Source organism: Podarcis cretensis (genome assembly GCF_951804945.1).
Source record: "Podarcis cretensis genome assembly, chromosome: 8".
NCBI lineage: Eukaryota > Metazoa > Chordata > Lepidosauria > Squamata > Lacertidae > Podarcis > Podarcis cretensis.
This window is the reverse complement of record NC_137177.1, coordinates 49422768-49450379: the sequence shown is the minus strand read 5'-3', so window position 1 is coordinate 49450379 and position 27612 is coordinate 49422768. Positions and strand designations below refer to the sequence as shown.

The 27612-nt window shown below is 46.3% G+C and overlaps 1 protein-coding gene across 9 annotated transcripts in view; it reads left to right on the top strand.

Annotated features, from left to right (window-relative positions):
• Nucleotides 1-27612, top strand: part of RIPOR1 (RHO family interacting cell polarization regulator 1) — a 98992-nt gene that overhangs the window by 70329 nt on the left and 1051 nt on the right. For 6 of the 9 annotated variants that reach the window (XM_079987874.1, XM_079987873.1, XM_079987869.1 and 3 more), the window contains exons 2-21: nt 2342-2468; nt 6681-6833; nt 7634-7712; nt 8331-8354; nt 10379-10432; nt 11029-11181; nt 11293-11356; nt 11641-11684; nt 11895-12020; nt 12116-12264; nt 12653-12782; nt 15502-16203; nt 17340-17455; nt 19465-19645; nt 20521-20656; nt 21342-21503; nt 22628-22786; nt 23640-23836; nt 24505-24588; nt 24921-25011. In XM_079987874.1, coding sequence (XP_079844000.1) covers nt 2368-2468; nt 6681-6833; nt 7634-7712; nt 8331-8354; nt 10379-10432; nt 11029-11181; nt 11293-11356; nt 11641-11684; nt 11895-12020; nt 12116-12264; nt 12653-12782; nt 15502-16203; nt 17340-17455; nt 19465-19645; nt 20521-20656; nt 21342-21503; nt 22628-22786; nt 23640-23836; nt 24505-24588; nt 24921-25011 — 2905 coding nt within the window. In that variant the 5' untranslated portion in view covers nt 2342-2367. Of the gene's footprint in view, nt 1-2341; nt 2469-4277; nt 4442-6680; nt 6834-7633; nt 7713-8330; nt 8355-10378; nt 10433-11028; nt 11182-11292; nt 11357-11640; nt 11685-11894; nt 12021-12115; nt 12265-12652; nt 12783-15501; nt 16204-17339; nt 17456-19464; nt 19646-20520; nt 20657-21341; nt 21504-22627; nt 22787-23639; nt 23837-24504; nt 24589-24920; nt 25012-25605; nt 25670-27612 lie in introns of those variants that run through there. The other 3 variants (XM_079987870.1, XM_079987877.1, XM_079987876.1) reach the window with 3 other exon arrangements.

Here is a 27612-nt window from a genome sequence, read left to right as displayed (position 1 = left end):
TTTTAATAATTCTCCCTAGAAGAAATCAGAAGTCAACGAAGATTTATATTTCTAGTCTATAGAAAACAGCACAACGACCTACTAAAAATCAGTGGATGGAGAAGAATTGGAAATTTGCAGGTTAGACTGGCTAGGGGCGCAACTCTGAATATCAATCCAATGGCAATCCAGTCCCCTTTTATTATATTGCAGCTCTTTTCCAAAGGAAGTAAGTGTATGTGGGTGCCTGCTACATGTGTATGTTTTTACTCTCTAATGGTGGTGTTGTTCTATATGATCCAATCCTGGGTTTAGATTTGAACTTCTCCAGGTCCAAATACATAGCTCTATCCTCAGGTTTCCCTCCCTCCTATTGGTAAATTCTTGAAAATCTGAGTTAATGGTCTTAAACCTGAGCCACTCCTACCTAAGCAAATGACATTCCAAAGCATTCTGTTTAGTTTCATTCCAGACACTAGAAATAGTTCCCTGAGGGTCAGGAGACAAGGGACCATTGCCTCTTGTCCTCAACAAGCTCTGAAATTGGATATTGTGGGCTCTCTGATCTTGGCAGATCTTGGTTTATATAAATATGCCAGTCCTTCAAGGTGCAACAAGACTGTGTGTTTTCTGCAGCACACACGGCTCACCCTCTGGAATTTGGCATAATTTGGGGTGCCACCTTTGGCTAAGAATGTGGTTTATAAATATTTAAATAAATGTGCAGGAAACAAGGTTGATTGGGGATTTCTAAAGGCCATTGTGTACAGAAAATAGCCAGCTGGAGTGTGGGGCAGTTCTGTGTATTCCCTCCTCTGCCCCCCCCTTTTTTTGCCTTTCAGGCTCTTTCACTAAACCACAAATGATTAACATATGTGAATAGGTAGGCTGGTGACATTTGTAATTGATTTACAAAGCTCCACTAAAAATCCCTAAGGTGAACAGTTGCAACAAGAGATGGGTTTCCTCTCAGGAAGTGAGGAACTTTGTTTAGCCTGAGGGCCACATTCCACCATGGGTGAACTTCTGGGGGCCACGTGCTGGTGGGGAAAGTTGGTGGAACAAAGGATGTGACTCTTACCTTTGTACAGCAAGTTGCATTTCAGCTACAAAAAAAGCCAGAGGTTTCTACATATTCAGCCCCAAACACATGAAATACATCTCCATCCAGAATCCAGGCTGGCCAGAGGTATTATCACAGTTCAAGTACACATTCCAGCCAGATAAAAGCACTCAAGGGCATAGGGCATTCCACTGTGGGGCTTGACAAGCCTAAGAGGCCCTATTTGGCCCACAGGCCAGAGTTTCCTCACCTCTGCCTTAAAAATCAAGCATGGGCCTTTTGTACAACTGTATTAGTTCTCCTGTAAACAGCAAGCGAGTGATCGTGAAGGAAGGACACTTAGACAGCCAATTCTGGAGAGACTGTTGCTTCCAGCACTTGGACAATAGGGCAACACCTTGACTTTTGCCCTCTACTCAATGTTTGATATGGGACAATGCCTCCTCTCAAAAATAAGACCTGGTCTGAAGGATCTAGAACAGAGGAAAGGCAGTCTTGTCTGTTTATTCCCATGGTAGATTCGTCGAGTGGGATAGCATTTGGGGCAGGGATGGGGAATCTGTGGCCCTTCACATCTTGTTGGACTCCAGCTCCCATCAACCCCAGATAACATGGTCAGTGATGATGCAAGTTGTCCAGCAACATCTGGAGGCTTGCAGGTTCTTCAGCCCTGACTTGGTGGGGGGGGGAGGGTGTGGGGGTGTCAATTGACTCGGCAGCTGTTGTGAGTGGAGAAGTGGTATAGGCAAGGTCCTACTGCTTTCAAAAACAGTGGACTGACCTCCCAGTACATCACCCTCCACTGTATTAACCTGGTGTTGCTATACTTGGTGGAAGAGTAAGAGATTGCCAGCAGCTCCAGTTTAAAGGAATGCAGTAGATATCAGGCCTTGGCCATTGCCGGTCATAGGCAGATTTGCGTGTGTGATATTCCAGGTTGTGTTTTAGCAAATGGAGGTTGAGGAATGAGCTACACAGGAGCCCTTTGCAAGGCAGCTGGGTTATGAGCCTCCCTTATTGATCATAACTTTGATCCTTCTCTTCATTTTCTGAGATGTTGTAGCTCAGCTAAGTCTATTGTTTTTGTGTGTCATTGTAATTAGGGGTGTCGCTTTTTATAAACTTATGACTCAGTGGTTGTTTTGGTTACATTTAAAAAGTGCTTTTCCCACAGTCATTCCACCTCCTGCAGCTTTGATTCCCTCCTCCCTCTCCTCTCCCTGTACATTGCTCCCTGACATGGTTCCTTTTGCTCCCCCACTTTGTCCTTGATGCCATGCTCTTCTGTTCTCTCCGCAGGGCGTCCCTCCAGGTGGAGCTCAACGATGTCACTCTCAGTGCGGCCCCAGCGGCGCAGCCTGGTGGTCAGGATCAATAGGAGCCAATCGTTCGCTGGTGTCAACTCCACTCAGGACAAATCTTTCAGGTAGGCCCAGAAAAAGCTTCCTTGGTGGAAATGGGAGTTGGAGCATGCGGAGAACAAGGTGAATGGTGGTGTGTGATGCTTAAATGGCTAATTGCCTTCCCATCCCACCCAGGACTGAGAGTCATGCTGCTGTACATACATTTTAATTTACTGTGCATAATGTATTTTGTTTCAGCTAGTTATAGTGGGAGGGCTAGAATATGCAAAATGATGCAATCCCCTTGCAACTGGATGTCTTGCTCAGCCTCCCCTCAAATCTCCTGAGGTACTGCTACTGACCACATGTTCTTAAGCTTCATTCCCATCAGGACATGAAATACTTACTTTAAAATAACAAAGCTGAAATGCACACAGCTTTGTTCATAACATAGGACATTACTTCAGCAAGAACAGTGGCTGGCTTCTTACTTTGCAGTAGCAGGTGTATTCGCTCAGTGCCTTTGCTCCAGAGATGCTTCAGGAAGCACCCCTACCTATATAAATTGCCATAATTATTCCCTATGTTGTTTGTTTGTTTGTTTGTTTAAGACATCCACATAGCACCTAATTATTTGAATTTCTAAGTGGTGTACATTAAAAAAATATCCACAGAAAATAGGTCTATAAAAATTGATCATAAAACTGAACGCTACCTTAAAATACCTGCTGGAACAGGAAAGTCTTAGTCATGGACTGGAGATTCAGCAAGAAGGTTGTATGTCCCATCCCAGCTGAAAGAAAGTTCCACAGGCTGGGGCCCACTAGATTGAATGCACAGCTTCTAGTAGTTACAAGCTGTGCATCTGAGCCATTTCTGATTTTGAGGCTGTGCATCCCCACAGTAAGAGGGAGGTATCACCAAGCTTTTGGGAATCCCAAGCTTTTCAGAAGTATAGTTTCTTTCACCATACAGTCAATCTGTGGCTGTATCTGCTGTCTGGGTGGAGAGTGCTTCTTAGCATGTGAAAAGGTGGAATTTTCTGAAAGCTGGGTATGGCACCAAAATGCGCAAGGTCTGTAGATAGTCACCTTTCAGCCTGTTGGGTGGGGTGATGAGGTGTTGATATGCTTGCCCCATTTTAAGAATGCTTGAAAACAACTTGTTTATCTAGTGAATGCACTCCTAAGACAGTTCTGTGTTTCATTACCACTGGTTTAGAGCAGGAGCAGAATCCCTCGTGGGAAGAAGGAGTAGGATGCAATCTGACTAACAAGCCAGTCCATAACATAAACAAGGAGACCACATGTTAGAAGGCCCTTTATTTATTTCTGTAGGAACATTTGGCAAGTGGATATTTTTTTCCTTGGCGAACTTGAATACGTGAGGCTGGATTCTTGAAGTACTGACCAAAATGAGCCAGGCTAGATGCAACAGAAGTTCCACTTGATGGTGAATGCTCTTGTTTCCGCAGTAATTAAACAGAGGGAAGGCAGGCCTGCAAACAAGTGCCATCAGCTCACCATACTCAGTGCCCTTATTGTCCATGGGCAGTGCTAGAACATTTAGGTTTAGGTCAGAGTGAGGCAGAAGGCACAGGAGTGTCAAAATCCATAACATCAGATTTCTTTAATCGCTTCCCCAATGTGTAGAACAATTCTGTAAATCAGTATTTCAAATCAGCAAACATTTTTGCAGCACAGAATTGCTCCAGATATAACATTTCACGTTTCTGCTGGTGAGCTTGGAACATCTGTGAAGAAGCAATACCTGTTGGCTTAGCGATGGTTGCCATCTCAACCCAGAGACTGTTGACATTTGGAATCCTCATTTCTGTCAGTTGCTGTGTTTTGAAAGTTTAGAGCTGATATCAGAATTCCAGCTGTTGGAGTCATTTTGTGTTTCTTACCCTTGAAGGGAGTGGAGCCTACAAAGTACCGTACTGTTGCTTGTGAAGGATCATGGAAAAACCTAAGCTTTTGAAAAGAAGTTACAGGCTTCCTAGTACTTATAGAAGTAAGGTAGCAAGTTATTTCCATGAAAAACAGAGATCTAGGTAGGACTACCATATTAGAGGCTTATTGGGTTGGTTGAAAGATAATATTACTTCATGCTGTACAGTACCAGTGCCTCCCAGTTGGCTTCAGTCTCCTGCTCTGTTCATCTCCTCACCTGCCTCCAAGTCTTTCAAGAGTACCAGTCAGGGGCTAGTGTAAGCCTTTAAGTGCCATAGGCAAAATTAGTATAAAAGCCAATGCTGGATCATGAAGCTATTGGGCTAAGAACCAATCCTCGGCCATTCTGCTTGGCTCTCTTTCACACCCCAATTCCAACTAGCCATGTTTGTCCTGTTCTGGGGTTCTTGTTTTGTTTTGTTGGTCTCCTCTGAACTTCTTAATGAGTGCTGGTCTTCAGCTGTTAGCATGCTGCTGCTTATGTCCAGGTTTACTGGGCTTTTCACCCACAACCTACTGTATCTGGGATTCTTTACTATTGCCCTGTCTGCTTTGCATGCAGAACATCCCAGGTTCAATCCCTGTCATCCCCAGTTGGAGGGACAAAATAGCAGGTGAGGTGGAAGGCTTTTGCCTAGACTGTGGAGAGCTGCCATAGATGAGGGTTTACAGTACCAGATTAAAGAGACTTACGGTCTGACCTGCTACGTCAGCTTCCTATGTTCCTTTGCTATCAACACTTGTCCATTCTTCCTTCTTACCTCTGTCAGGAGCAAAAATGTCATGAACGTGATAAGCATGTACTTCCCTACTCGTTATCTGTTCCTGCAGAAGACACGCTGTCATGGTCAGCTGTCTAAGGCTTCCTAACAGCAAGCCATCTTTCTTAGTTCCAGTCCTCCATTTCACACATCTCCCAGCAAGACGCACAATTTCTAGACTTGGGACTATTCCTGCAGCACAAGGATGGGGAACTTGTGGCTGTCTGGTTGTTTATGGACTCCAGATCCCATCAGCCCCGGCCAGAATGGTCAGTGGTCAGGAATGATGGAAGCTGTAGTCCAGCAACATATGGGTGGCTAAGGGTTCCCTGCTCCTGTTGTAGCAATAAAAGATTGACCAGTAACTCCCAAAATAGCATGGGATATTAATCTGGCAGCAAGAATTTGGAGCCTGAATAAAATAATCTATTCTAGGGGGTGCAGGGATCAATTTAACAGTAACAGCCATGCCCATTAAACTAGTCAGTGTTGCTTAGAGTCAAATTTAGCACATGTTTGAGAGAAAACAGGGTTTCATTTTAGCTGGAAGAGAAAAGAAGAGAGAATGAAATTCAAGAGTCAGGAGTTCATTGTGATTCTTCAGTTATACACTAGGGCAGGATGGGGAGTCTTTAGCCTGTGGGCCAAATTTGTCCTGGCGCAGGTTCCAATTTGGCATGCAGTATTTCTCTCAAACCATGACCTCCTTCCCCACTTCTGACAACATATGTCATGTTAGGTATGGGGCAGGTAGAATTGTGGCTGGATCAGTTGTGCAACCAACTTCCCCATGCAGAACTCCATCATGCAGGTGATACCTGCAAAAAGTAGGCTTGGAGTTGTTGCCCATCAGCTGATCAACCCTCCTAATCAGTGGCACTTCAGATAACTTGCAAGCCCTGTGTACTGTTCTGAAGTCCTGATGATTGGACAGTTGGGGCACCCTGCTCACCTGTCAGATTTGGCCTGCTAGGCTAGGGTAAATAAGGATCTGGCCCACTGGACAGATCAAGTTCCTTACCCCTCTACTAGGATACATGGAATACTTGGGTGACTCTACCAAAACAATCTGATCTGAGTTGTGACAATACTCAGGCATGTGCACTACTCTTTGAGTAAGGATCATCTTCCTTAGGATAGCATTTGTGAAGTGCTGCATGCTGTTCTCTGCTGGACATATACTTTAAAGGGTTTAGAAGTGCACTTCCAAATGGCACTGTGCAGAGTTGCTGGTGCTCTGTGGTTCTCCCCCTCCCCTTTTGTTCCTGGTAGTCTATATTACAATAGGGGATCCGGTTCATGCAGTCCCAGTGACCCACTTTCAGGGTATAAAGCGTGGGAAAACGATCTTTACTGTGAGTTGGTTTTTTAGCGTTTTCTGTGCTTTTAGCATTCGCTCTAAGCAGCAGCAGTGGTGTGGAAAGCTTCCTCCTGAGTGCATGTATTTTTGTGATAGGTGCTCTGCACTGTGAGTCAAAGCTCTCCCCCACACATGGCTACACTCACTCCATTGTTTTAAGAGTCAGCCCGGCTCCAGACGTCATGATTTGCTTGAGGATTTTTATTTTTATTTTTTTAGGAATTTCCCTGCCTTCAGCACCCCAACGGTCTCCAGGAAGTCTGGCTCCAGGGTCAGTAGGATGTTTTCAATGTCCCACAAATCCCCTCCACCCAAGGTGCCCCAGCCGGAGCGACTCGACGAAGTGTACGAAGCACTGAAGAAGGGACTGACGTGAGTGATGCTGCTGCCAGAAGTCCCACCCTCTTAACCTATGGCTTGGGTTTCATTGAAACCCTCTTAACCTATGGTGCCTGCTTCATTGAAAATTGTTTAATGCCATCTTTCTATCACATGTTGTTTGAGGCTCCCTAGAATGAATGTTGGAATGCAAACTCACTAGCAGTACAAACCCAACAGTGGTAGATAGAACCCAGATCTCAAAGGGGTGGGGTGCCAGCTGCCCAGTGATCATAACAAACACTAACCATAACCATAACTAACATGTGTATGCCCCAGTCTTTGTCAACCCGGTGTCCTCCAGATGTTTTGGACTACAACTCCCATCAGCCCCAACCAACTTTCTCAGGCCCCTCCCACCTGTCAAAACTGGTCTGTGGAGGGTGGGATAGTTTTTTGCCCTGCCTCCCTCTATACACACACAGTATAATATTTCTTCCCACACAACAATGCACTACGTACCTGCATATTCCCTCTCCCCACCAACTCTCCAAATGTATGTTTGAGTCAATGAGGGTACATGCAGGCAAGTAGCACAGTATGTTTGCTTAAACCTTAGTCTATACCAGTAGCCTTCTCAGTGAAGCTGGTGAACCGAAAGCTCTGCTGGACACAGCTGAACTGGGCACAGCCTCCTGGGAATCTGGAAGCAAGGATTCTGTTTGGGTCCTTGCTGCCAAGGATAACATCCTGTAGAAGTTTGAAAGAGTGGCCGGGATGCTGTCTCCCCATAGCTCTTTACTTAAAGGGGAAGAGTCCTGCTGCTTCTGCTTACCCCATTTCTCCCCTAACAGTGCTTATCTGGAAGTGCACCAGCTGGAGCTGGAGAAGCTGAGCACCCAAATCCGCGAGTCCAAGAGGAATTCTCGATTGGTGAGTGGAGGGTTGGTGCCAACTAAAAGCATTCCTGCCCTCAGTGTATGCACTTCATTCTCCCCAGAGTGCAGGACTGGCAATAGTAGAGAGACTGTGACAGGTCAGGGAAGGGAAGGAGCCTTCTGGTACTGTTTGTTTTGGAGCCTTTGCCCTCTCACTCAGCCTTGGCTTCTGCCATGTTTGTAGCCTCTCAGCAGTTCTAATCCTGAGGGTGCTTCCCTACAGCTATGGGGCAGACAACAGTTCTTGGGACACATATACTGTACATGCTTTTGGGGAACAGTTGGTGCTGGCCACCAACTTGAAAATGGTGTTCGACAACTTCATCGGGGAGAAGGATAACAGTAGCAACTGATCTGTGATGAATGGATTTTATCTCCCAATATGGGATGCAGTGTGCTACTGAATACAACTTGTTGGTGATCGTAAGCAGGAGAAGGCTACTGCATTCATGTTCTGCTTGTGGTATTACCATAGGCATCTGGCTGGCCACTGTGGGAAACTGGATGTTGGACTAAGTAGGCCTTTGGTCTAATCCAGCAGGGCTGTGTATTCAGCAATCATTTTTTTCTGACCTCTGCCTAACCTTCACCTTCTCCTTGTTTTCTCCTCTAGGGCTTTCTGTACGATCTTGATAAGGTAAGGCATGCTGCGAAGGAAATTGTGCTTGCCCTGGATTGCGGGTGGGGGAGGGCTTGCCAACCCGTTGAGTTCTGTATCCCTTGGATGCAAGACATTGAAGCTTCTGGGCCTTGGGTTGCATCTCTTATCCCTGCCTTTGCTAGCACAGAAAGTCAAGTTACTTGACTTCAGTGATGCTTCTCTCCTGCTGCTTCTGCTGCTTTCCTTCAGATGTCACTTCCTGAATCCTTTGTTTGGCCAACTGCCTTAAGAGCCAAACTAGATGTGACGCAGGAGTTCTGCATCTCTTTTCACCATGTTTCTCTTTAAAAGCTGCCTCGGAAGTCGTAATCAAAAGCAGAAGAGGGGAAGGAAGGAATGCTTAATCCTGCATTTCTGATCTCTTCAGCTGCTTTCTCAAATGCAGGGGAAGATATACTGGGGGTGGGGGAAGAAGCGTGGGGAGGTCCGTTTTGAGCTTTGTACAGTGGCTATAAAGAGTCAAGCAGTTTCTCCTGCACCCTGCTGGCCCTTCCTTGGCTCAGACTGGCAGCCTTTGAGGTTGCTTTTGGTTTATAGTGGAGCAGATGATAACTTCCCCACCTTGGAGAGGGGTGGAAAGTGGTTCCAAGACAGGTATTGCTACTTTCATATCAAAAGAGTAGGATCATCAACAAAAGAGTGGATGTAAACACCCTATCCTGCTCTTTTGCATCTGATAAACAGTTCTTGCAAGACTTTGCATTGTTTCAAAAACATGCAAAACCTGTTCAGTGAGACATGAAGTGAATAAAAGAAATACCATTAGGTAAATACCTTGCAAAATCTCTCTTGAGCCAGTTGCAACTCTCTTATAAAAACTATTTGCCTATCTCCAGCCTGAGGTTAGTCTGTGTATTAGCTGCAGCAGTAACTTCTGGTTGTGGGGCCAGGAGAACATAAAGAAATCAGGGGGCAGTTTTTTTAGTTTTAACTCAGGCATGCCTTGGCTGAAGCTGCTCTTTTCCAAGAAGTTTCCTTGAGGAACTGAAGGCAAAAATAAAAAATAAATATGCTAGAGACATAAGGAAAAGGGGTAGCTAATTTATCTTTTAAATAGATAATGAAATCTCAAAATAATAATGATAACGTCAAAATGATGAAGTTTCAAAGTTAGTTTCTAATCTCTTTTCTTCCCAGTGCTTGACATCAAGGAAACTAGTATATTTGCTAAATGTGGTGACTGGGAGGGAAACAGCCATGGGGCTAGTCCTCATTACTACTTATGTGCATCCTGCACTCTGCCCTAAGCAACAAAAAGCACAAGAAATGAGCTTTCTCTTTGGGGGTCAGCTTTGCCTGGTGAAAGGATGCTGCATTTGGGCAGGCAGAGGAAGGCAGATGCGTGGTTCCAAAATTTTGAGTTACAAAAATGAGAGAAGAAATGAGCACTTCCAGGCCTCCCTTTTATTTACAGTCTGCCGACCTGGACTTCTCTTTTCATGGGCATATCTGATATGATGTAGTGATGGCCTCTAATTTGATGGATTTTAAAAAAGAAAAGGAGTTGCATGTTTTTAAGATGTGCTTTCTGTTAAAAGTAGGAGGGAAGCATTGAAAGTGGGAGCAAACCAACCAGCTTTTTGCTTGGTGCCTAAAAGAAAGCAACTTTGCCAGTTTCCTTGTGCCTGCCTTTCCTTGTGCCTTTCCTTGTCCCTGCCTTTCAACCCTGAATGATTTCCTCTTGCCCATAAAACAGCAGCCAGATGGAAGGACCCTGGCCAGTTGCCCAGTGATTAACCTGAGCTAGGCTATATCTGACTAGCTTTAAATATTGTTCTTTTGCCATGAAGATACATATCAGGAACTTGTTGCTCTAAAACAGATCAGCAAAGGAATCAGTTTAGCCTGTAAGCACCAATACTACTATCTATTGCAAATGGAAAGACCCCAATCCTTTCTTGGGCAAGCTGGGAACGTAGAGGATTTCTGGGACCTTGCATTACTTAGTCAGTCAGATTTCCAATTCCTGTCTAATGGGATTTCCTTTTATTGTCTCGCAGCAAGTCAAGTCGATTGAGCGGTTTCTGCGCCGTCTGGAGTTTCACGCAAGCAAGGTACCAGCTGCTTCTCAGCTTGTTAAACAGAATTTCTGCAATGAGAAAAGCTGAACTCTGTTACCTTTGAATATTATGCAATTTAAGTATGTTTGTATATATTTGCTCATTTTGTATAGTCTCGCCGTGAGGCAGATAGCTATGTAGGGGACCGACGTTCCAAGCAAAGGAGTCACTTGTGTTCCATAGAACACTTCATGTCTGTAGTGAGGAAACTGTGGCACTCTAGGTTATGCTGGGTCCCAGCTCCCATCATTCTTGACCTTTACTCATGCTAGCTGGGCCTAATGGGAGTCCAGTAACAGTGGGAATGCCACAGGTTTCCCACCTTTGCTTCATGGTGGGAGCAGAAGAGGATTTAGGGAAGTGTGGCTGGTTTGGTCACACTGGGTGCAGAGCCTCAGGGGCTACAACTTTGATGTTGAATGGAAGACGGGAGGTGGGGGACACACACCAAAATTTGGGTTCGCATAGGGTGCCACTGAAATTTGAGACCCTATTGAATGCTTCCGCTGATCTGAGTTCGTGGCAACCAAACTTTTGCCAAGCATCCCCTACAGCCCCTCATCCTAGCTCTGTGGTTTAATTTCTAACAGATAGATGAGCTTTATGAGGCCTACTGCATCCAGCGGCGGCTTCGGGATGGAGCCCACAACATGGTCAAGGCCTACACAGCTGGTTCACCTGGCAGCAAGGAGGCACGCGAGAGCTTGGCTGAAGCTAGCAAGGGCTACAAAGAGTACACAGAGGTGAGTCAAGATGGCCTGGTACTGAGGGAGAAGGAAGGAAATGGTGGAGTGGGGACCAGGCTTTGTGTTGGCAGCATTAATGGGCAGTTGTTTGGTTTCTTCCCCTTCCAGAATATGTGTCTGTTGGAGAGTGAACTAGAGAGTCAGTTGGGAGAGTTCCACATCAAGATGAAAGGTACAGAAGGGCAAACAATATGTCATGTACAAAGGGATGTCTGGTGGCCATTTTGTAACTTGAAAAGCAGCTTTGGGGAGGGCATAACCCTGAGTGGGTGGGAGGGTTAACCCTTTTTCTTGAAAGCGGATGTTTTATGCCAGATCCCATATATGAAATTCCAACTGCAAGTTTACCTCCTAAACATGTATCTGCACCCTATCCCACACCTCTTGTCATTTATGTGGATCAGCAAAATTGTGGGGTCATGACGGAGGCACTGACATTTTTTTCCCCTCTTGCAGGATTGGCTGGCTTTGCTAGGCTCTGTGCTGGAGACCAATATGAGGTTTGTGAGTTAGAGATGGGCTCAGAACATGTGGAGAGGGAGGGGCTTGGGTCCTGGAAACTAGATGAACTGGAGTTGACCGAACAGCTTGTTGGAGGGGAATCTGGTCCCCCAGCACTGATTGCATTAGCTCTTGTACAGCTCTAATAGGGTGCACACCTTGTTTCACGTCCATCCAGTTGATCTGAATTGTCTTATTCCTTGTGGCAGATCTTCATGAGATACGGGCGCCAGCGGTGGAAGCTGCGGGGCCGCATTGAGGCAAACAGCAAGCAAGTGTGGGACAGTGAGGAGATGATCTTCCTGCCCCTCATTACAGAGTTCCTGTCCATCAAGGTATCTGGTGCCACTCTGGGCAGCTGGCCCCTGTCACAGGAAAGACAGTTCATTTCCTAGGCTTACTGGGCCTCAACTCTTCCTTCTCCTCCCAGGTAACAGAGCTGAAGAGCTTGGCCAGTCATGTGGTGGTGGGGAACGTCTCTTGTGAAACGAAGGACCTGTTTGCAGCACTGCCCCAGGTCGTGGCAGTAGATATCAATGACCTGGGCACCATCAAGCTGAGCCTGGAGGTTAATTGGAAGTGAGTTATTCTCTTGAGGCTTGTTGAGTTTCTCTGTTGTGGAGCTGTGTTAGAAATGCTCTTGGGGAAGGAAGCTTGTGATCTTACAGAACCTGAAGGGAAGGGGCCTGGTAAGTGAGGGAACTGGGACCATGGTACTACAGATCCTCCTTCCCCAGCTTAGTGGCCTCCAGGTGTTTTGAACTACAATTCCCAACAGCCCATGGCAAGTATAACGTGCTGACTGGGACCAATGCGATCTGTGGTCCAAAACTTCTGGAAGGCTGCTCTGGATGGTGACTCCCCAAGAGGATTTAATAATGTGTGACCCTCCCTTTCTCTTCTTACATTAGTGTACAGGAGGGGTGGTTCACTTTTCTCTCTGAGCACTCTGCTTTCTTTTCACCAGCCCCTTTGACAAAGAGGACCAACCATCATCTGCTAGCACTGTGACAAAGACATCTACAGTCAACAAGAGATTTTCCACATACAACCAGAGCCCACCTGATACACCATCTATGCGTGAACAGGCTTTTTATGTGAGTGTAAAGGAAAAAACCTGGAAGGGAATCAAAACCCACACTCCTGGTCCTAGTTGGGAGAACTGTAGCTTTCCTAAGTCCCACCAACTAAGTTTGTGGCTGAGATGTGGCTAAAAATCAGCAGCCTCCTGGATCGCAGCTCAAACTTTTAGCCACAATGCTATATGAGCTGGAGAGCTCTTCAGAGCAAGTCTTACTTTGAACGTATTGCATTAAGGCATGTGGGAGAAGTGGAGGGGTCAACACTTGTTCTCAGTCCAAGAAACCATAGTTTATCAAGTCAAGACTTTAGCATTTGAACCAAGCCTTTCTCTTGAGCTGAAGAAGCTGAGAAAATTAGTACAGGAAAGGAGAGGACAACATCTGGTTGATAGGAGAAATGTCAGGTTATATATTTTTTAAAATGCATTTATATCCCAGCATTTCCTCCAAGGAGCTCAAGGTGGTGTGCATCATTCTCTCCCTCATCATTTAATCCCCACAAGAACCCTGTGAAGCAGGTTAGGCTGAGAGGCAATGATCTGCCCAAGGTCACCCAATGAGCATCATGGTTGAGCAGGGATTGGAACCCAGGTCTTTCAGGTCCCAGTCGGAGACTCTAACCAGTATCCCCACACTGGCAGATCGATCAGTTATGGAAACCAGAGTGGTCCTGATTGCCAGGGAGAAGCACCAGCAGATTGTCTGTAAGGCAAGTGAGTCTCATGTTGTAATGGAGCTAAGCCCTTGGTGCTGACCGTTGCCTCTTTCTCCGCTCAAGAGCCTGCCACGGGAGGCTCCCCACAAGCACAGGTGGGCCTTGTTGGACATCTTCCGGGAGACTTTCCTAGAGAGGCTGCCGCGGAGCTGCTCATGCAGCGACGTCTCCTCAGTGCAGCTCGGCACAAGGGCACCTCGGGGCTGTGTAAGTGCTGGCCCTGTAGCTTAGCCTAGTCACCTGATGTAGATGTAGCTGTGCTCTGTCTCCCGTGTGCTAGTCTGTGGTTCCTGTTTCAAGGCCTGAATCAGAGCTGTGAATAAGACAAGTGGAGTCACTGCAGAATCTTCCCCTTCCCTCTGCCGCTTTGCAGTAGTGAGCAGTGGACTTCCCCTGTCTTCCCAGATTGTGGTGTTTTGTGGCTATCGTGTGCTTCCTTGTGCTGCCCCTGAAGGCAGGGTGCGGATCATACAGGCTTTTGTCTCCTGCTTTTTGTAGTCATAGATTTCTTCCTCACACCAGTTTGCCTTCTGTAATATACCAGCCTTCTATGTGCTGCCCATATTCATCATATGGCTGCCTTCTGGTGGATTTGGTGGCTGAGGAAGAGCTGCCTCCCTGTAGGCCAGGAATTGAGGAACCTTTGACCTTCCAGTTGATGATGATGAACTCCAACTCTCATCATCCCCAGCCAGCATTGCAAATGGTAAATTATGATGGGAGTTGAACATGTGGAGGATGACAGGTTTCCCCTCCCTGCTCTAGGCCTCCCAAGCTGACGTGTGGGGGGGGGGCTGTAGCTCAGTGGTAATTCAGATGCTTTGCCCAGACAATGTACCAGGTTCAATTCCTTGCAGCTCCAGGTACAGCTGGGAATGTCCCTTATCCCTGGCAAGATGCTATCAGTAAGTGTAGACAATACTGAGCTAGATGGACTATTGGTCTGACTCAGCATGAGGTGGCTTCCCGTGTTCCTCTGTGTAATTTGTGGTATTTCCAAACTGGAGCAGGTATCTCAAGAAAGGAGGAAATGTAACCTTCAGGGAATTGTGCAACATTCCTTCGTCTGGGGTGCTACCTGAAATAAACAGTGATTTCCTCCTTGTCTGCCACAAAGATTAGCAGAGAATTGGCATATACTTTGCCATGTGATTTGTGACATGTGGCTCAGTGCTGGGACCTGGCAAACAAATCACTCGTCTGTCTCATCTTGGCTGCAATCCCTGCCCTTATCCATGGGTGGTGGATGTATGGAGGAGTGGTGGAAGCTATGTAAAGAAGTACAAAGGGCTTTGAATAGAAAGGGTTGGGCTGGAGGGCTGGAAGCCAGTATTCCTCCAAGCAGCCTGTTAGAGAATGGTTAGGGGCTGAAATGTTTCTCAGGTGCCTTGCCATCTTGTCGAGGGCACCTTGAGTTGTCACAGCAAACCAAGAACAGGACAGCAAACCAAGAACATGAACTAGGAATGATGGCCCTCCTGGCCAGCTCTAGATCCAACCCCACTTGCAAGGGAGGTTGATTTAACTGCCCACAAGTAGCTGGGCTGCTGCCCTGGTGTCTTGTCTCCAAGACTGTTGAGACTTGAAGCAGAGACTTGCTTTTGTCTGGAAGAGATGCAGCATCACACATCCTGGGCAAGCTGTCTTCTCCAGTGGGGAGCCGAGCCGCAAAATGATGACCAACATTTTGCGCTTCCTGCTCCTACCAAAGTTGCAGTCTCTCTGATATCCAGCATCTTTCCACCCAAAGGGCACAATCTCCCAAGTGTCTGTTGCTGGCCAAGTGAAGAGAGTGGGAGCTCAGTTGCAGCCTGGTATAACAATGGAGCTTATCAGGGGGTCAAGGGGAACAAATAAGGAAACTTCAGTGAGACTGAAGAGTAAAGGAGTGGGGTGGTGGTGGAAGGAAGTGATGGTGTTTATGCAGGGGTGTAGGCAGTGACAGATGTTTCCATGCTTTCACACATGCACTATGCTCAGTGTATCCCTCGTGTCTCATCTATGCTGCATTCTTTCCAGAACATGTTGCGGCAGCAGGAGGAGCTTGAGAATGGGGCAGCCTGGTCCATCTCTTCAGAGTCTTCGGATGATTCCTCTAGCCCACAGCTGTCTGGAAGTGCCCGCCATACACTGCCCAGGCCTATTGTGCAACCTGCAGTACAGGCAACTCCGCCTGCCATAGAAATTGCCTTTACGCAACCCGAGGACAAAGAGCCACCAGCCGTTCGCGAGGAGGTGGCTGTGGCTAACGGACATGTGCCCTATGCTCGGACTCTTAGTCAGATCAGCGAAGCTAGTGTGGACCTGCCATTGGCAGAGGAAAAGGAGTGCACTGTCCCCAGAGACTCCAGTCCCAGGGACCTGCCTCTGCTGGAAACGAACTCCTTGCCCCAAAGTGCAGGCTCAGTGCTGGACACTCAGATCATAGAGGCTGGAGAACAGGAGATTGAGCCTGACGGGGCCACTCCCACTGTAGAAGGGAGTGAGGACACAGCCTCCCAAGCCCAAGAGGTTGAACAGCCCAAGCTTTCATTGAGCCTGCCGGTCCCAAAGGAGCTTCAGCCAGTGGGACTCTTGGAGCCACCAAAGCCCAAGCCTGTGGACTGTGGGCTGGAGGAGGCCATCAACTCACTGGCCTCTGCTCTAGATGACTACCGAGGCCAGTTCCCTGAGCTACAGACCTTGGAGCAGGAGCTCAAGCACCTAGAGGAGATTCTCTTGGTGAGTGAGAGGGGGTGAAGAAGACCATGGCTGGGGGAAGGACAGCATCCCTGGATCTGTGTATATTTAGAGCTGAAATAAAATGCTTTAACCAAACTTTTCTGAATTCTGGAACTTGTGTGAATTGTGCAAACAAACCTCACTTTGTGCATATTTGCTTGTTGTTGTTTGCATAATTTGTGCCAACCATAGGGAAGAACAAAAGAATAATTTGTTGGACCCCTGAAGCCTCGCTCCCTGACCACTGCAAATCCTTTCTAGTGTTCCCACCCTGTCTGGTGAAGTTACTGTTGCAGATGCACATAAGCAGTTAACAAAGTAGCAATATGTGTATATAACAAAAAGAAAACAGAGAAACTACAATGTAATAAAATCCATTGCAATGTAATATAAAGCAGAGCTACAATACAGTATAATAAAACAAGAACACCCTCCCCCCGAAATGTAACAACAGTTTTTGAAGCACCTTTAGAGTCCGGGGTCCCTTCCTTTTTCATCCTCTTGCCAAGGCGCATCCTGACTGACAGAATCCAACACTCAGCCCACAAACAGATACACATAGAAGCCAAATTCTGCCTTACATATAGAAGCAAATATATATATATGGTATGTTCCTTCTTCCCAGCATCGTTAAGTGCAACTTGAAAGCTGCATGGCACCTGAGGAAAATGAGTCTGAATGTCTGCCACCTCCTTCCACATTCCATGTGTGGAGATCAGATGGAGTTTCCCTGGCTTCACTCTCAGCCAAGTTCCCCCCCCCTTTCTCCCCCACCCCTGGGCCAGCCAGCTTTGTTTACCATCTAGCCTGTTAAAAGAGTTCTGGAGAACTTAAAAGCTTGCACACAAGTTTTGTGACATTTTGGTTGTTCTGATAAAAGCTATTGCCCAAATATTGCTTTTGACATTTTTCTTATGCTTTTATACTTATGAGATTAGAAGATGTCCCCTCCCTACAACTTTCCCCTTAGAAATTGTTCAGAGTTTCTCGCTTCTCGAAGCTACAGCGGCTGCAACCACAGAAGCACAGGTGATCAGGGCTTGCTCTCATGGCCCAGAGTGTTTTGCTGGCAGACATAGGAAACAGCTGCCAGAGTAGACAAAGTGATACTTGTTTTCTTTCCCCTCATCCCACAGCAAAAGCAGGGTGTGTGCCTGAGCCGGGCCTCCAGCACCAGCCTGACGGTAGAGCACGCTCTGGAGAGTTTCAGCTTCCTCAATGCTTCTGATACAGAAGATTCAGATGATGATGGGTGAGTGAGGATGGGACAGGTTGCTAGGGAACTCAGTGTAGGCTGCCGAAAGTTAAAGTGGGCATAAGCGGAACCCCCCAGCATGTTGAGATTCTGATCTGTGTGAGAAGTGGGGACAAAGTAATAGGCTTGCAATGCAAAGGGGCAAAATTAGAAAACTCCTCATCCCAAAATGATGAGGTGTTAATTGAAGCAGCTGCCATCACCCCAGACCATTGGCTGTGCTGGCCAGAGCAGTTTGGAAACTGGAATGCAAGTACCTTTGGAGGGCCACAGGCTTCCCATTCCTGAACAGCAGGAGCCTACAAGCTTTAACATTATTGGCTAGCATGTGCCTGCCCTGGAGCTTCCTCACACTACTGAGGTTCTACAATTTTGTTCCAGGTGGTTATCCTGGAAGAGCAACTGTTTTACAGGAACAAGGAATTCTGGGAAGGTCACCTTCTTCCTCTGTAGCAGCAAAAGCAACATATATACTAAGGCACCTTAAAATACTAACAGGTTTATTATGGCACTAAAGTACATAAAGTGTTTCTCCCACAACACCCCTTTGTTTAACCATCTTTGATGAGACGACAAACTGCAAATTCTGGCTATCAAATAACACCCTTACTGTAGCTTTAATCAGGTTGACCAGCTTCTGTAGTCTCAAAGAGCCCTATCTTCTCCAGTTTTCTCACACTCTCCAAATCCAGCATGGGCGGTCAAGTCCTCTGATAGCACTGGTGACCCTTAACATGGTAAAAGCTTCATAGGAGCATTGGAAGGTGCCTCACACAAAGTCAGACCCTTGTTCCAACTTTCTTTGTATTGTCTTTGCTGATTGGCAGCAGTTCTTCAGGAACCTCCTGCGTTCAAGTGCATCACAACTGAGCTGCAGCCTTTTCCTTCATAATGAACAAGCTTCTGTACTCAGGCATAACCAGGAGCATTGCACAGAAAGTCCAGTGTGGATGTAGAATGGAAATATATTCAGCTTTTTCAAACCTGTTCTTTTTTTTATTTGTATGAATATTACTACTATTTTTTTTAAAAAAACCCCACCTTGATTAAAGTTGGGCCAGATAACACTGATTCTTTGGCCTGCTAGTTGGCAATATTCAGCTTAAGTTAGGATGAAACAGCCTATGGCTGTTGACTCTCCTCCAGTTTATTTGTGTATCCTCTCCCTGTACCAGAACTTGAAGGGAGCTCAGAGGTCTTTATCTCAGGATAGCTGGTTTTTATAAACAGGCCCATAGTTCAAGGATAGTTTGGATTCTTAGTGGCTCCCTTGTCTGGCTGGGGCTCTGTGTTTGCTCCAGGCTAATGTCTCTGCTTGGCACGCTAAGAGACCCAGATGGACTTTTCCCACAGTGCCGATGCAGCTGCCGGAAATGAGCCTGGCCTGACAGGTGAATTCCAGCAGGCTGTGCTGCAACAGTGCCACTCAGCGGCCAGCCCTGGATATTGCCAGCAGGGATCTGTTCTCTTCCAGCCTCTTCTTTCTCTGTAGAAAAGTAGACCATTGCAAAAAGGGGAGTGTAAATGTCTTGCGGCACAAAGTGGATAAAAGTGTTCAGGAGTGCTCTGTTGAGACACTGGCAGTCGAAGTTGCAGTGCTCACTCGACTAGATTCGTAACCCAGTTAAGGATATGATAACAGAAGAGGGTTTAAAATCAATGGATTGATTTGTGTTACTCCATTAAATTTGCATGTTGGGTAAACATTTGTGAGGCAAGAAGTATATGTTCTCATTTTCAGAAAAATCTTCTGCCTGATTAACAGGGAGACACCTTTTTCAGTTGATTAAAGTTTGTTATATATTTGATTTTGCCAGTTAATCAAGTAGATATCACAGCCCCAATTCAGACCTGTTCAGGAGCTTTTTGGTGTTACATGGATGCTGGGACAAGCCGAATCATACTTGCAATGCATTTCAATGTTCAGGGGTGGACAGAGTGAAGAAAGTTGGGCTTGCAAAGGACTGGATCCCTGCTAATATCTTCCCTGCTGGCTCTTTTCACAGGAAGGCTAGCAGTGCACAGCCTGCACCCCTGGGCAGGGTACCAGGACCCAGTGAGGCTGTTACTGAAGACCCAGCTGGGTGCTTAAGCTCAGAGGGTGGCTCAGAGCCCATGAGCACTGGCAACGAGTTCCTCGACAGGGCCTTGGTCCTACACCTGAACCATTGCAATCGCTTGCTGCTGGTGAGTTCACAGTGAGGTTTCAGTGAAGAATTGGCTATGTCTTTCATTGTGCAAGATGATTGTCCTTGCATAAAAATGAAGATCAGGAGGGTTTGCAAGAGCTTTTTTTAAAAAAACAAAAACAAAATAAGGAATAAAACCAAATAAAAATACAATACAAATGCACATTTAAAAAAACAGTACTATGGACAGATTTTTTTAAAAAAAAAAAACACACACACACCCAACAGCCACCCAGAATTAAAACTTTGCAAAGCCATTTGAAGAAACATAAGAAATAGGTGCTAGGCAAAAACTTGAGGAGGGCATTTCATGGTTGGGGCGCCACAATGGAAAAGGCTCTGATAACCAGCCAGCAGGAACACCTGGAGCAAGGCGCTGTTAGATTAGCTCAGTATATAGGCAGGTTGATACCAAAGGACGTCCTTCGATAACACTGGTCCCAGGCCTTTTAGGGCTTCCTCATTCAAAACCAAGACTCTGAAATCTAGATGATGATGATGGACTACAATGCCCATCATTCCTGGCCATTGGCCATGTTGACTTGGGCTGATGGGAGTTGGTGCCCAACAACATCCAGAGTTAGTTCCCCACCACTAGAGGGAACCTGAGACTTGGCCCTTACCTTGGAACTCCTCCTCCTCCTCCTCTTTTCTGACCATCCTGTCAGTCGGACATCACTCAAGTTGTTGAGTCCCAGCTTTGATGCCAGGCCTGCCCTTCTGTGTTGTTCTTGCGCATGATACCTAACCAGGGGGGAGTAGCTACTTGTACTGTAGCCTTACCTTAAAAGGATTCCCCATATGCCATGCACAGTATGAGCTGAGATTGACCACCTCCACTAAGAATCTTTCCCATTTGTATCTGATTCCTAGAAACTGGGCACTTTTGGGCCCCTCCGCTGCCGGGAAATGTATGCACTCGACAGGCTGGTGAGGGAAGCACAAGTCCTGGAGATGGTCTGCCGCTTAGCAGAGGAGCGAGCAGGGACAGCCAGCTCTGCTGAGGAAGGTAAGGAAAAAGGAGGACAGATGTGGAATGAATCTGGGGTTAGCTACATCAGTGCCGGAATAGGCACTTATTTGCAGGATACAGTGAGTCAACTGTTATTCTACAAAGGGTGTCTGCAAATATACAACCAAGCAAACAGCCAGGCTGTTTGTCTTTCTTCCATAGGGTAAGGTTGGCTTCCTGCTGCCATGTCTTTGTAAGATACATTTCTACCTGCAATAGTTGTTAGTTTTGCCCTTTCTCCCATGCTTTGTTTTTTATATTTAAAAAAGTTTTTTAAAGCATTGTGTCTGCCTTTATTCAATGTAACATTCCCTGAACCCCTTTCTTTAAAAGAACAGTTTTTAAAGAGTTGTAAAACTAAATTGAGAATGGGGAAGGGAGGAGATGTTGACCTTACAGCTGCTAGCCAATCAGAGTTGTGCACAGCCATTTTCTGCAGACCTTTGCAACTTGAGCTCATCCTGCAGAGGAATGGGTACAGCTGACCATAAATATGTACTTTTAGAGCATTGCTGACTGCTGTTTTCAGTGTAAATTTGTATAGGATACTTTGCAGGGGAGGGCAAGAGAGACATTTGTGGAGCTTCTAAGAGTAAGACTGGTTCAGGGGGAAATGTTCCTTCTGGTGTTGTTATCATAACCAGAGGTCTAAGCTCTCTATGTCGTCTTTTTCTCCTCTCAGTGGTAGAGTTTTCTTCATGGAAGGAGGGAGTATTGCTCTTCTGGGACAACTGTGTGGTCATGCCTAATCTATACACCTGTCCTGTAGAAAAATTCCTGCAGACACTCAATTCCCAGTATGCGGCACGAATCAACGAACGCCAGCAAGGCCTGGCAGATCCAGGTGGGTGTGACTTGGACACAGGACAGTACTTAGTATATGCTTTACTTCTCTCTCCACTGCCCCCAATTGCATCTTACGTTCTGCAGTCTTGTTTATATTCTTTGCAATTCAAGCATGAACCTGCACATTGTGCACCATCTATGCTTTAGCTAGTGATGTGGGAAGGGCAAGGGGCTAATACCTTGACTGCTAGAAGTTCTCCTCAATCCCATGCCAGCTTTGACATTTCACAGTATCATACAGTTGGAAGGTACCTTGGAAGCTATTTAATCCAACCGAGTTTACCACCTCATAAGGCAAATTGTTCCACTTTTGCAACATTTACTTTTAGGAAGTTTCTCCTAGCACTTGGCTTAAATGTGTTTCCTTGCAATTTCCACCCATTAGTACTAGTCCTGCTCTCTGGAGCAACAGAAAACAAGCCTATTCCATCTTCTCTGTCACAGCCCTTCAGATATTTGAAGATGGCTATCATGTCTTCCCCTAAGCACACCTGTGTCTTTCAGGCATTCCTCATTCCACTTGGTTCCCAGCTTTATGTTCCATCAGGCATGGCTCATGTTTCATGTTGTCAGGGGTCCAGATGCTTGGGATTCTTTTATGAATGAATCTGGGGGTTCCTGAGTGCTGAATTCTGGGCCAAATATCCATTTCTATGCTTGTGCAGTATGCTTCTTTTATGAGGAAGGTGAGTATGGTTAGAGGACAAGGGTCGTTTGTGATGCCCTAAAATTCACTTTCATAAAGGAATGACTCCTAGGGAACCTTTGAGCCGTTCTTTGCCTTAGACTTAGTTCAGCATTTTTTGTATCGAGATATGTTAAAGACTGATTGTACTCCAAATAACAGTATAACTGACCCATGATTTGTTGGAGTTGACTATGATTGAACTGTTGAGGGTGGTGGCAAAATGAGTGTAACTCAGAATGAACTCCTCAAAGCTTTATTCATATCCAAAGAGTGAACCCACCCCAGAGCTTGTTCCCAGGGACTGTTCCCAAGTCCCTACCGTCCTCCAGTCCCATTCAGAAGCCTGGGTGTAGTTGCAAGACCCTTGTCATATGATTGGTGCATCTACCAAGTATTTGGGAGCCACCTTGACAGTGTTTTTCCCCCTGCCACAGTGTGTGTGAAGCTGGTGGAGGAGTTTCTGCAACGCAGACTGCCCAGGCGCCAGGGGAGCTGCCAGGCTGAGCAGATCACTGTTTTCCAATACTGGAGCCACTTTGAGGCTCTGCCTGTCTTGACGCTGGACTCTTACATCATGGAGTTGGCAGAGGAAGGTTTGTTGTGTGATTTGTGAAGATTCATGGAGGGTTCCCAAATGCATGTTGTGATGCCTGATAGCTGCAATATCAAGTGAAGACTTGCACATGTCACCATACCTCTTGGCTCAAATGCCACTTAAAGGGTTCGATCATCACCCTGCCCATCACAAGGATGACATTTTTTAGGGGAGGCTATTCCTTCTACCAATTAGAGGCTTGCTTTAAAGCCACATAAAGGGATCTTATTAAAGTGACCCAGGAGTTAATGCCATTCGCTGGCATTGTAATTCCTGCTTGTAGTTCAAGCAGATGCAGCTTGGAAATGTCGCAAATTATGGAATACTTGAAGTTAGCAATGACTAACATACAAGATGACTGGATATATGTATATTACCATCCATAATATTGTGCTACGTTAAATCATTAATATTAGCAGAGGATGGAGAAATGATGATACTGTACATCTTATTGCTGCAGTTAGAATGACTGTTAGTCAAAACTGGAAAAAATAAAGGTTCCATTATAGATTGACTATTATAAATTTGGGTTATAATGTATATGCATGATGGGAGTAATTTTAAAATGCTGTAATGATTTATATATTTGTTTTATGCATTTATTTACTCGTTAATTTTGGATTGCTTACATTTAAAAATTTCAGGGTTGTAGCCAACCAGCTTTCACTCAAGAGTAGACCCAGAGGTCTATCTATTTCAGTGAGTCTAAGTGGGACTAACAGTGGATACAATAACCTTTTGTGTCTGGTCTTCAGCTTTCCCAGATGTATTCCTGAAAAGGAGTATGTAAATGAACTTCATAAATAAATAATGATGTAGCTAACCAAGGTGCTTCTGCCTTCACACTGTAGTGCTGCTAGCACAGAACCTGAATTCTGATGACCAAGACGTGGTCCTGAAGGCCCTGAAGCGCGTTCCTGAGAGCCGGCTTCATAAGGATGGGCTGAAAGCCTTAAGCCTGCTTCTTGTCGAAGGAAACAGCAAGGTTGTCGGGGCCGTGTCAGCACAGTTGCGCAACCTTTCAGAGAACCCTGGCTTCCGGGAACGGGTAAATATCTACTGTGCTGGTCCTATTGTTGGGAGGGGATTTATTGATCAGGAGATAGCCTGGTTTCAGGTGCAGCTACACTAAAGGTAAAGGGTTAAAGGGACCCCTGACCATTAGGTCCAGTCGTGAACGACTCTAGGGTTGCAGCGCTCATCTCGCTTTATTGGCTGAGGGAGCTAGCGTACAACTTCCGGGTCATGTGGCCAGCATGACTAAGCCGCTTCTGGCAAGCCAGAGCAGTGCATGGAAACACCGTTTACCTTCCCACCAGAGCGGTACCTATTTATCTACTTGCACTTTGAGGTGCTTTCGAACTGCTAGGTTGGCAGGAGCAGGGACCAAGCAACGGGAGCTCACCCCGTCGCGGGGATTCGAACCGCCGACCTTCTGATCGGCAAGTCCTAGGCTCTGTGGTTTAACCCACAGCGCCACCCGCGTACACTACAGATTGCTAAAGCATGTTGGAAGCAGTTAAACTTTCTTGATTCCGCCTGAAGTACTCTGGGAGTTGCAATTTCATGAAGTAGCTGAGAGTGCTTTATTAGTCATTGGTTGCTGATTTCTTAGTTGGGTGTTTTATTTGTTGCCACCCATCTGTCTCAAGAAACAAAAGGTGTGTGGTGTACAGAAGGGGGGCACAAGCAGGCTGACTGATGTGTCTTTCCCAGGCCCTGGTCTGTTACCTTGAGCAGCTGGAGGATGAAGAGGTGCAAACACGGATTGCAGCCTGCGCAGCTCTGGGCTGCCTTAAGGTGAGGGCTAGATGGAAGCTTTTCTCCAAGGTCTGCTTTTAATATATTTACTAACTCACATTCAGGAGTTTTCTGGATGTATCTCACCCTCTGTACCTGATCATTTAAAACAAGACTTTGTTGTATGGAAGGGAGGGAAGCCTTCCCAGTGATTGAACACTACAAGGTTTACAAGGTTTGGTTGAGCAACTGTCTGGGCTGCAGTGGGCTTCAATATCCTGTATTTGTATATTGGTCCTCTACCTTATTTGTAGCTTTGGGTTTTGTGGTTCTGTGTAGAGAAGGAGCTAAAACTTGATAACATCACCTTCTTTTACATTTCCCTCCAATAGGCTAAGGAGAGTATTGAGCAGCTGGTGTACTTGTGCCAAACGGACAAAGAGGCCGTACGAGAGGCAGCCAAACAGAGCTTAATGCTGTGTGGTGAGTGCCTTCCCTTCCCTTGTTTTCAGACATAGTTCTCTCCCATCTCATCTGGGCAGACAGCTCCCTTTATGACAGTGGTTGACAACCATCAAGGGACACATTCCCTCAGGGGAATCCATTGGGGCTAAAGTCAGCAGTGTGCAGGGCCAGAGCCTGAGGTGGGTGGGGCTACCTTTTTCATTCTTTCTCCCTCCTCCCCTTGCTACTCAACAGGCCACTCAGAAAGAGACAGATCACTTCTTCCAAAAATTTAAACCAGTAGGTTGCAGAGGGCTTTGGAAGCCAGGCTAAAGGCTATATGCAGCCCACCCTGCTGGTTGTCCACTCCTGCCTTGTGGCTTGTTGCGGGGTGGGGTCTGGCTCCATGTGGTGCTCACTCTGTACTAGATGGCTAGGCAGAACTTCTCCTGCCTGTTTGGCCATAGATTTATGCTCTTAAATACCCCATACCTATTCCTTGACCTCTTGCTAGTGTCCACAGCATAGGACAGAGCACCCTCTTGGCCCTACCTTGCTGCTTACTTAGTGAGAGTTGATATGGAACATTGAGAGTGGAAAGCACTAAGCAGTTGTTGTTTATCATTTTGTTAGATGGCACTGAGAGAACCATCTGATTGGCTAACTAGACTTCCGGGTCATGACAGCAGCTGCACAGGTCGGGATGTGTTGGCCAGTCCATTCTTCCCCCTTCCCACTGTGCTGCATGCTTTATTGGTGTCTCTTGTCCTGGACCTTGTTGGTCTTTATCTTGTCAGGTCTTTTGTCTCAGCTCACTCCTCCTAGTGTGCTTATGTTCTGGCTGTGTCTTTGTCACTGTTGCAAAGGGAATGGCACACCTGTTGAGGGGCTATGATCTAGATTACAGAGGAAGTTGCCTTCTGCCAGGTCAGACTGCTTGTCCATCTTGCCCCAGTATTGTCTATTCTGGAGTGGCAGTGGCTCTCCCGTATCTGGCTGTGGTTTTCCCATCACCTGCTTGTTGATCTTTCCACTAGAGATGCCAAGCACTCACCCCTGGGATCTTCTGCATGCAAAGCAAGTTCCACTTTCCTACCCAGACAAGCCTTTTAGATCAGGGGCTTGGCACTGAAAATGCCCCTATTTTTATGCTTCCTGCTAACAAGAAGCGTGTAGTTCATCTCTTCCAAATGAAACCTGCCTTCCCAGCTAAAGGTGTTTTTAAGAAGCTCAAAACACCTGGAAGATGCGCACTGCTCAGGCTCCTCCTGCATTCCATTAGTGATGGGCGACTAACTTCTGAGAGCTGAAAGGGGTTTAACTATAAGGTTAGGATGATGGCCTGTTGGTGTCTGTTGTTGGGAATGACAACTTTCTTGTCATAGGGCATATTTCTTTGAATTGCACCCTGGGGTTTTCTGCTACCAGTGGTGGGTGTAAAGGCCTCTTGCCCCCATGCCTGCATTAGCCAGTGTTACAAGGCCAAGCACACCCTTCACTGAGCAGAAGGACATCCTTCACAGCATCTCTCTTGAGAGCTTCTGCCTACGCCCTTGGCTTCCCCTACTGTTCATATGCTGCAACTGCAGGCCCCAGATTGGGAAGATAGGTTTCAGGGGGAAGCTTGAACACACACCAACCGTTATCACTAGAAACTAAGAGCCCAGGAGTCAGCACTGGCACAGAGCTGGTTATATTTGTTATGGAGTGGGGTGAGATCCACAGGATCTGGCATGGCACCCTGTAAATCTTCTAAAATGAAATGGAATCTGGACAATAGTTTTTAATAATTTAAAAGGTTTTTGTGGGGGTTACACCACCCATTACACAGACCCACTAGCAGACCATCAAAGTGCAGCAGGAGGGGATTGTCAGCAGTTGCAATGCCACAAAAACTGTGTTGATCCAGGTGCCTGAATGGGGGGACCTGTTGCAATCAGGTCCTGCTTGTGGAGATTCTCGTGGGCATCCGGTTGGCCACTGTAAAAACAGGATACTGAGCTAGATGAGTCATTGGCCTGATCTAGCAGGCTCTTCTTATGTTCCCTTTCAAGTTCTGCTTAAAGCAGCATGCCTGTTGTGGAGGGTATTTATTTACAAGTTCTAAAGTACTGCAAACAAGCAAAGATCAGCACAGGTACAAAATGAAGGGCAAATTCAAATAGAATAGTGCAGTCATGCGCCAATTTGAACATGCAGAGGAAGCAGGGCAACAATTGTTAAATGACTCTGACTCAGGACAGAAAAGGGCACCTGGAAACCAACGGTGCTCAAAAGCTACTAAATGAGCTCTTCAGATGTATCAACTGACCATTCCTACAAGGGTAAATTCTTGTCAGTAATCATATAGCCTCATCAGTCTTCATTGTTTGATTGGGGTATTGGGTTCACATTCAAGAAAATATGAATGGACCATCATCAGCAAACAATATTGACCATACATTAATTTTGGAAGTGTAGTCTTATAGATGGCCACACAGCTGGTTGGGTCACCCTTAGGCAGCCAAGCAATGAAGTTTTATGAACTTGGGTGGGGGAGGGAATCACCCATTTTCAGGCCAGTGTGTTGCCAAGGCAGATTACAGGGAAATTTTATGGTCTGACTCTGTAGACATGTGCAAGGCTGGGGCAAACAACATC